Below are 9,470 nucleotides of genomic sequence, written 5' to 3'. Positions count from 1 at the left end.
GTAGCCGATGGTGGTGAGTGTGACCTGCCCAGGGACAGAGCAGGGGGAGGCCTGGAGGCAGCTCCCCCCACACAGCCCCATCCCACCCTCCTCATCCCCTCCCGGGGCTGGCAGCTTACCGTGCCCCACCACAGCGAGTCGGCGTAGGTGGCAAACTGCATGTTAGCATCTTTCTCAGCCAGGTAGACCAGGAAGGAGGCGAAGATGAGCACGAGGAATCCGATGTACCAGGCAGTGATGAGCTCCTGGGGGGCAGCACGGGTGAGAAGGGCTCATGGGGATGTGCAGGGCTGGGTTGGGATGCCACTCCTCACCGTCTCACCCGTGCTGCCCTGCAGGAGCTCATCACCAGGAGCTCGTCACCAGGAGCTCATCTCCTGCAGGGCAGCAGGGGTGAGAAGGGCTCCTGGAAGGGTGTGCAGGGCAGGGTTGGGATGCCACTCCTCACCTTGCTGTGGGCATAGACCACGGATCCCAGCAGCTTCCAGGTGCCGCCACGGCGATCCATGCGCACCATGCGCAGGATCTGCAGGAAGCGCATGCTGCGCAGAGCGGACGTGGCGAAGATGTTGCCCTGGGTACCAGCAGCAATCACAGCCACTGAGGCGATGAAGACGATGAAATCTAGGGTACAACAAGAGTGAGGGGTGTGTGGTTTTTCCCCAAAAGCCTCTGCCTACGAGTGATGATAGTGAGGATGAGGATTTGCAACAAATGGGAGTCGAAACAAAGGACTGTTTGTGGCAGTCAGGAAGTTCAAGCAAAAATACTTAAGGAGCTGTGGACATTGCCTCAGTGCCAAGTGATGGTTCACCTGAGGCAGCCACTGGATTTTTGGGATCATGTTAGGAGAAAAGCTGCTGAGGAGGGAGATTGGGAGTTGCTCAAGAAAACAGGGATGCCAAAGGTGGAACGGAACAGACAAGATCAGGAGGAACTCTGGCATTTCCTGGTTTTAAATTTGGGTCAAAATGATGCTCACCATCCAATTGCATGGAAGGTAGTGTAAGATTTACAAACCAAGTAAGTTTGGAATCAACTAAATGGAATGGAATCAACTCCCCAGAGGTGATGCAGGTGATCCGTGTTATCAATACCGATTTGCTCGCTCCTTACTGTATCAGTCACCTGGCACAAATTCTATTCCAGCTGGTACAGTTTTGAATTTTTCAAAAGATTTGGGGACAGCTTGCTGAGCAAGTGTCTGTCTCCAACAAGTATGTCCCCCAACAAGACCCACGATGCCCCCCAGTCTGATCCCCAGTACCTATGACACAGAAGGGTTTCCTGGCGAAGCGTTCCGCGGTAGCGGCAGCAGCATCCAGCTGCCCACACACGGATGATGTACTCCATGCCAAACACCACGATCATCACGAATTCCTGCCGGGATAAAAGGAGGGATGGGGAGTGAGGTGAGTGTGGGGGACTCAGCTGTGCTTGGTGAGGGGATTTGGTGTTGAGGATGGTGCGTGGTGTCCACCCCGAGGCCACCGGAGCCATCCCGGGGGAGTCAGGGAAGCTGTCGGGGCTGTGTGAGCTTCTCTCCTGCCTCACTCCGAGCTGGGTCCTTTTCCTCCTCTGTCAGCATTGTCCTCCTACCTCTCGCACAAACAAGCCCCCGTTCTGCTTACTCGCAGCAAAAGTCACAAGGACCTTCCCAATTTAGTCTCCGTCACTCGGGAGAACTCCTGTGTCAGCTCTTTCTGACAGTTTGGGGGAAAGTTGCCTTTTTTAGCCCCTCCTTGTCCTGCCTTTTTCCTTTTCCCAGCCCCTCCAAGGCACAGAGGGACAGTGGCAGGGAGGGGCCACCCCAAGCCGTGGGGATACCCACAGCAGCAAGACCATCCCCAGCTAATCCTCAACGTGCTGGAGATGCTGCACATTGCTGGATCATCACTGACATCCAGGCTGGGATTGGATTGGGTTGGAGGGGTTTGATCCATGATCTCACCTGAGTATTTCAGGTGTAATGTGGGGAGGGGGGAGTTCAAGCATCAGCCCTGCTCCTGCATCACTCACCAGGATGAAGAGGCACTGGTTGGCCAATTTCTGGTGCTCGTGGATGGTGGAGAAGACAGACAGCACCAGGCAGCTGAAGACCAGGAGGAATCTGCAAGGAGAAGGTGGCAGTGTTGGCATAAGAGCAGCCAGGAAACCTCAGCACTAGGGCAGCCAGGGAAGTTCAGCCCCTCACTCACAGCCTGAGCCCCCAGCCAAGAGCTCCAGAGTCGTGTCTGAGCCACTGGGGACACAGTTTGCCCCTAGATGGTGGCATGGAGCCATTGGGGAGTCCAGGACAGCCCTGGGGCTCAGTGCCAGGCCCTGCTCAGCCTCTGCAGCTCCTGGATTCAAGGCAGGGAGGGAGATGGGCAGGGTCTCACCCCACCGAGGCTCTGCTGCTGCAGGAAGGGGAGCAGAGCTTCTCCAGACTATCCCCACCAGCACTGCCACTCTGGGGAACCTGCTGGGGACAACCCGGGAACAGCTGACCCAGGGGAAGAGTCCCCAGGGAGCTGCTCTGGGACTCTTTGTCCCCAAGCACTGGGCTCAGGCACGAGGGGCTTTGGCCCATTTAAAAGAAGGAGGGGAGAAAAAAAAATTTTAAAAAAAGAGTAACTCTGAAGCTGAAGCAAATGAAACTCCAAAAATACATTTTTTCCCCTGATCCAGCGATTCTAAAAATGGAATGTGGAGGGTTTGTGCCACCAGCCCACGTGATGGTGTGTAAAGGGCCACTGCTCCGTCAGAGTTGGCTCTGTGATGGCATGAGGGGCTCCAACACCCCTGGGAATCCCTGGGATGTCCAGGCTGAGCCTGGCAGTGCCAGTCACCTGGCCCTGGCACCCTCTGCCCGAGTTGGTTGTCACCTATCTGTGCCCCCAGCACCATCTCCCCATGGGCAGCAATGCCTGGGACACCCATCAGTGGTGAGCCAGAGAGTTTGGGGGGCTCAGCACCCACCTGGGGGCACCTCCCTGTCTCCTTGTGTGGCTCACATGGAGCTTTAGAGCCAAACTATGGCCTGAGCCATCTCAGGGGTGAAACCAGAGCCAACCCACATAGCTACCCCAGCACCAGGTGGCACAGCACAGAGGGGATGATGCTCTGTGCCCTCCAAGGACTCACGTGGGATGAAGGGACCTGGTGCAGACACTGAGTACTGGAGATAAGGGAGGGTTAAGGACTCCCCAAGGCCTGGGAACACTTCTCTCCCCACCCTGAACCCACAGGTTGTGCTGTGTGGGGTTTGGGGCCTCCCAAACCTGCTCATGGCAGGACCCAGCTCAGCCTAGAAGGAGATAAGTGGATCACCTTCCCCCAAAATGCTGTGAGGGGATGCAGGAGATGGGACCAACAGCAGGGAAACCCCAAGGCATGGGAGAAGGGCTGGATGCAGAGCATGGAGAAGGGAGAGCTGGAGCCACACAGCAAGAGGCAGGAAGGGGCTGGGGGTGTCACTGTCCTGTCACTGCCCTGTCCTCGCTGCAGAGGACGATGCTCCTCTCCCAGGCACTCCCCATCTGCAGGCAGAAGGTTGGAGCCAGTTCCTTCTCCCTGTGAATTATTAATTGGGGCTCTTTCCTCGGGCACAGCAGTTCTGGAATTAACCCCTCCAGGCACAGCAGTTCCCCTGTGCCGTGGGCATGGAGCACTGGGCACTGGGGCTGAGGAGCAAAACACGGCACAGGGCAGAGCTCTCAGCTTTGTGCATCATCAGCAAGAAAGATTATCCAAGCAGGATTTAGCAGGCAATTACATGGGCAGCGGAGCACAAAGCAGAAGAGAAGGCAGAAATCTTCCAGCCTGCAAAGATTTGTGCCTCTTGCCTCATCCAGGGAGAAGGGAGGGGGTTCTCCCTGCCTGGGCACACACTGATCCCATGTGGGTGGCCCTGACTCTGGTCCTGAGCCCAACACATCACCTGTGAGTACAGCAGTGATGGAAATCTGCTCCCCCCGGGGTGGGGATACCTCCCACCCAGCCCCTTCACATCCCACAGGATTTGCTGAAGGATACAGGCATGAGAGGCCCCACGGGGCTGGCTGGGAAAGAAACTTTCTGGGAACACATCACCTGCTAGGAATTAACTTGCAAAGCCTGGGCAAACGCCCCGTCCCGGCTGCAGGCAGTGCCTAAGCGGCTTAGGGAAGGGTCAGATGCCTGAAGGCAGTGCAAGGAGCCAGGAAATCAGTGTCCTTCCCATTCCTCCAGGGCAGGAGCACTGCTCTCTGCAGTGGGTATCCCATACCAACCCCTCCATCCACGGGGTGACAGCAGTGCCAGGTTCCCCCACTCAATTCACTGCTCTTCCCACCCTCCAAAGTGGGGCTCAGACCCCAAGAACTCAATTCACTGCTCTTCCCACCCTCCAAGGTGGGGCTCAGACCCCAAGAACTCAATTCACTGCTCTTCCCACCCTCCAAAGTGGGGCTCAGACCCCAAGAACTCAATTCACTGCTCTTCCCACCCTCCAAGGTGGGGCTCAGACCCCAAGAACTCAATTCACTGCTCTTCCCACCCTCCAAAGTGGGGCTCTCGATTCACTGCTCTTCCCACTCTCCAAGATGGGGCTAAAAACCCCAAGAACTCAATTCACTGCTCTTCCCATCCTCCAAGATGGGGCTCAAACCCCAAGAACTCCATTCACTGCTCTTCCCACCCTCCAAAGTGGGGCTCAAACCCCAAGAACTCAATTCACTGCTCTTCCCACCCTCCAAAGTGGGGCTAAAAACCTCAAGGAAAACTGCCAGAGAAATGGGAATGGGACAGGAACCATCTCCATCCTCCCCTGCTCCAGGATCCCTGGGGATGGGGCAGGATCCATCTCCACCCGCCCCTGCTCCAGGATCCCTGAGGATGGGGCAGGACCCATCTCCATCCTCCCCTGCTCCAGGATCCCTGGGGATGGGGCAGGATCCATCTCCATCCTCCCCTGCTCCAGGATCCCTGGGGGTGGGGCAAGATCCATCTCTATACTCCCCTGCTCCAGGATCACTGGGGAGGGAGGGAGGGAGCAGATGCTGGTGCTGCTGAGCCGGTGCTTCACCTCTCCCCAATAAACATCCCATCAACATCTCCCCCCAGGCAGCAGCTCCTCCCCGCGGGGTCCTGCACACCTCGTGGCTGGCACATGTCTCTGCACGGGAGGGGAGATGCTGCCAGCATCCCTGGGCACAGGGATGGGCCACTCTGGCTGCTCTCACCCCAGCAGGAGCAGAGCCTGCCTGCAGCAACACTCCTCCCCAAAAGAATAATTAAAACCCGGTGGGGGGTTCAGCTTGGAGAAGGAGAATCTCCTCCCATTAATCTTCATTAGGGTGGACTTTGCCATCTGCTGCTGCCCAATCCGGCGGAGGAACAGGTGAGCTGGGAAAGATGCTGAGCTCAGAAGGAAGCAGGGCCAGGTCAGCCCTGGATGAGTGCTGGGTATGGGGAAGGGAAGGGGGCACCAGTTGGCAATCAGTGCCCACCCAAACACCGCTGGGATAAGAAACTGGGATGGGATGGGATGCTCAGAGCTCAGTGGGATGGGGAAGGAACAGCCCACCCAGGCTGTGTCCCACAGCCCCAGCAGGCAGCCAGGACTGGGAGGAGGTGCCACTAAGCCCCCCTGCCCTGGCAGGGCTGTCTCAGACCCCTCTTTGCCGCGCCGGGGCACAGGCAGTGCCGGGCACTGCCAGCCCGGCAATAACTCAGCGGAAGGAAAACACCACGTGTCGCAGGATAAACAGCTCAGCCATGGGATGAGCGAGCAAACAGGCTCCGGGAACGGCGCGGCTCCTTTCCCCCGGCCAAGCCTGGCCCCAGGACATCCCCCCAGCTGTGCCACCGCTGGAAATAGCTGTTGGAACTAAACCTTCCCAAGCCTCGCTCCGCTGGGGATGGGGATGATGTTTCACCCTTCGGGCTCCCCATCCCAAGAGGTTCAGCTCCCCGAGCACCGTGTGCAGCTGTATAAACAGCATGTCCTATAAATCCCCATCCCTCGGCCCAGCAGCCCTCCAGGAGAGGTGGAGCAGGCAGCCTGTCTGCGCCGGGGGATATAAATAACCGGGTGTAGCAGCCCTGTTTGCGCCCGTAACCATGGCAGGCTCTGTCCTACTCCGGGGAGAAGAGAAGCAGAAAAGCTCCCAAGTGTTTCCCTACGGTCAGGGAAAGCAGAGCTGGAGCCAGGAGTCATCCAGACCAGCTGCAGCATTGGCATTGCAAAGCCCAGTTCAGAGCATGGCCACGACCCTGTTAGCAGTGCTGGGAGAGTAAGGATGCTGCTCCAAGAGCTCTCCTCACCCAGAGGTTGGGCAGGACAGGGTGTTCCCAGCACCCTGACACAGGTTGGAAGCAGGATTTCAGGCTGTACACCTCTCCTGCATCCCATGGCACGGAGCTGGCAGCACCCGAGGTGGCAGGGTGACGTCTGGGTGACGTCCCTTAGCACCACACATGAGCCAACAGCCCCAACACCTTTGTGCTTCTGGAGCCAAATCCTGCCCAGGGCATCATCCATCACCCTGGCACGGCACGTGTCTGCACCCCTGTGCCACCCACTGCCCCCCAGCCCCACGGGGAGAGTGGTCACAAGGCTCCTGCAGACGGTGCCAAGACACTCACACGGAGCAGCCGAGATAGTTTTGCTCTTGGATCATCTGGCAAGGAGCTGGGTGAAGGGAGGGGGGGAGAAACCAGAGTGTTTTCAGATGCATCTCCTGTCTCCTATGGGCCTTGCACCCCAGGAGAAGGATTGGGGCTCTCACCCTCCTCCAGCACCTGGAAACTTCACAGGGGCAAAGGGACAGGAGTGGCCCCAAGAAATTGGGTCAGGCTGAGAACCCCCCAAAGCAGCAGCACCCACAGGCAGAAGGAGCAGGTTTGGGTGCTCCCTCAGCCCAATCTATCCCTCACCCCAGCGATCACTGCTGGGTGGATAAAGACCCAGAACTTCTCCAGGAGGACTGAGCATCACCCCTACACCCCTGGCAGTGATACTCCCCCCCAGTCTCACCAGCATGGTACCCAAACTGGCACCTCCAGCACTGGGCAAGTAAGATGGAAAAGGGGAAGAAAAAAAAAAAAAAACCAAGAAGAAAAATCAATGCAGAGTTTCATGTTGCGCCGAAGTCGCTTAATTTTATGCCCCGGCGACACCGCAGCAGGCTGGGAAAGTGCTGCGCCGGCTGCTCCTCCCGCTGGCACTGCCCCCACAGCAGCTCCCCTTTCAAAGCCGGGCAAGGTGAGCAAAGCACAGCCCCTGCCCGAAGGGCACAGCCTCCAGCCCCTCTGGCTGTGCCACCAGCCCAGCACTGACAGCGAAAAAAACCCAAAAAACCCTGGAGGATTTTCCCAAGCAGGAGGTGGAGAGGCAGCCAGCAGGGATGGAGCAATTTCCCTGTGAACCATGCAGAGTTCCAGCCCTCTGGATGGTCCTGGGTGGGGTGGCACAGGCTGCAGGCACTCCCTAAGGTGGTAGGGAAGTGTTTTCCTGCTCTCCAAGCTGTGATGGAAGGATGTGACAAGGTAGAGGACAAAGCAGCAGGGCCAGTGGAGGTGACAGCTTCATCCTGCCCACCACAACCCTCTGCTGGCACAGGATCCAAGCACAGAGATGCTCCAGGAGCTGCCAACATCCTGAGCCCTGGCCAGAGCACCAGGGGACCCATCCCACCTGCACTGTCCCAGTGTCCTGAGCCAGCTGGGATTTCCCACAGCCCCAGGGCACTCACCCAGCCCTGAGCCAAGGACAGCCCATGCCTGGCATCACTCCTACAGCACCAGGATTGCCCCAGGGCTCTGCTGGGAGCTGCCACCCCTCTGTCCCCACAACACACATGGGAATCCAACAGCAAGGCCAAGGATGGGGGTGACAACCTCCTCCGAGCTCTGTGCTCTCATCTCCCTGCTCCAGGCACAGGGTGGCACTTCCACAAGGTAAACCAAAGCCAACAGCACCCAGGCAAGGTGCCACCAGCAGCAGTGGGCAGGGGAGCCAGCCCTGGCACAGGGGATGAAGCTCCAGGCAGGGGGTTGCAGTTGTTACTGGTGCTGCTGGCTCAGTCTTCCCTAATTTGCTCCAGGTTAAACTGTTCTGTAGGAAATCATTCCTCTAGGAACTGGAAAAGTGCTGAGCTGAGCTTCTGGTGCACCCAGCAGCAGTTTCATAACCATCAATATGAACTCCCAGACTCTGGTTTGCACCGGGAGCCACTGGGCATGGGGAGGGGATGCCGGGGCATGGGGAGAGGATGCTGCAGGGACAAGCCACAATGGGCAGCAAGAACATCTGGAAATGTGGAAAACTGGGTGGTGCAACTCCAAGCTGCAGGAGACCCCTTGGCAGGGCAGACCCTGCCAACAGGACACGCAGCAGTGCCCGTGCCAAGGGCAGAATCCTGCAGCAGCTCTGCTGGGAGCAGGGAACAGCCTTCCCATTTGCTAAAGAGGAGAGGAGATTGGAAAAGGAAGTTGTTATTTTGCTTTCTGGCACTAAAGCCTTTCGGTTAATGCTCTGGTCTCACTCCCAGATTTGCTCCGTAAGCTCCCGGGGCTAGAAACTCTCATTCCAAGTGGACAAGGTGCAGCTTTGTGAGGGCTGGAGGGATGGACACACCACAGCACCTTGGTTTTACACCTACCAGGCACTCACTTTCACACCATCCCCTCCTTGCATGTGGAGATAACCAGCACGAGGGCTCCAAGGGGCTGGATAACCCTGGCAGAGCCCACCAGTGGCTCCCAGTGCCCCAACCCACTGGGCAGAGCTGCCAACAGGCTCAGGAGCTGCAGAGACAGTGCAGCCACCAAACCCCCCAAGCCTGGAGCGTGTGCTGGGGACAAGGAGTTATACTTGGGATCGATTTGCCAAGAGAGTTAGTCAATAAATGGTATTGGCTCAGCCTGGCTCTGTCTTCCCAACAGGGAACTGCTCCGGGGAGGGAAGTGTGTTGCTTCTCCATGGGTATTTCCATTTTGGCAGTTTTCAGCCCTGTCTCAGAGCCAGAGTGCTCAGGGGAGGCAGCACAGCCCTGACTCAGAGGAAGGTTTGTCACTAGCACAGCCCTGACCTTGGGGCTCCATCCCCTCCAACCCTCAGTGTCCTCCCCAAGTAGGGTTAACCTTCTTCCTCTTTTGTACAAAACCTGGGTAAGAGGCACACAAATCATCCCTGAGAGCTTCCACACCACTGCAACAGCTTAGCAGCTCCCATCTGCTGCGGGAGGGGAAAAAAAACCCAACAGAACAACAACTTTGAAGAAGCCAGAAATGAGCAACATTACAGGAAAGGTTTCACAGAACAGATGTCCACACCTTGCACCCACTGTGGTGTCTTCCCACAGGCTCCAGGGGGTCCCTGGCAGGATTCTGCCCTGCAGCTGCCTCAGCCCTGGAATTCAGTGAGCAAATGAACACAAAACCTTCCCCAGCAAAGGCTGAAGATATTTTTCCTCCTGCTATTGATGTAGGGCAAAGCCCATCAG

General features: G+C 57.5%; 1 protein-coding gene across 1 annotated transcript in view; it reads right to left on the bottom strand.

The window, feature by feature from the left end:
- The window catches only part of LOC103810987 (potassium voltage-gated channel subfamily KQT member 4-like), a gene marked incomplete at both ends in the record, with an annotated part of 2,406 nt that extends 296 nt beyond the window's left edge, over positions 1–2,110 (bottom strand). Inside the window, 6 exon segments of the mRNA XM_009083958.1 lie at positions 1–24; positions 120–245; positions 449–624; positions 1,268–1,299; positions 1,301–1,380; positions 2,020–2,110. The exon segment at positions 1–24 is cut by the window's left edge and continues 75 nt beyond it. Coding sequence (XP_009082206.1) covers positions 1–24; positions 120–245; positions 449–624; positions 1,268–1,299; positions 1,301–1,380; positions 2,020–2,110 — 529 coding nt within the window.
- Between the last annotated feature and the right edge of the window lie 7,360 nt (positions 2,111–9,470).

The sequence above is a fragment of the Acanthisitta chloris genome, unplaced genomic scaffold (genome assembly GCF_000695815.1).
Source record: "Acanthisitta chloris isolate BGI_N310 unplaced genomic scaffold, ASM69581v1 scaffold2660, whole genome shotgun sequence".
NCBI classification, from domain to species: Eukaryota; Metazoa; Chordata; class Aves; order Passeriformes; family Acanthisittidae; genus Acanthisitta; species Acanthisitta chloris.
This window is presented reverse-complemented; position numbering and strand designations above follow the sequence as displayed.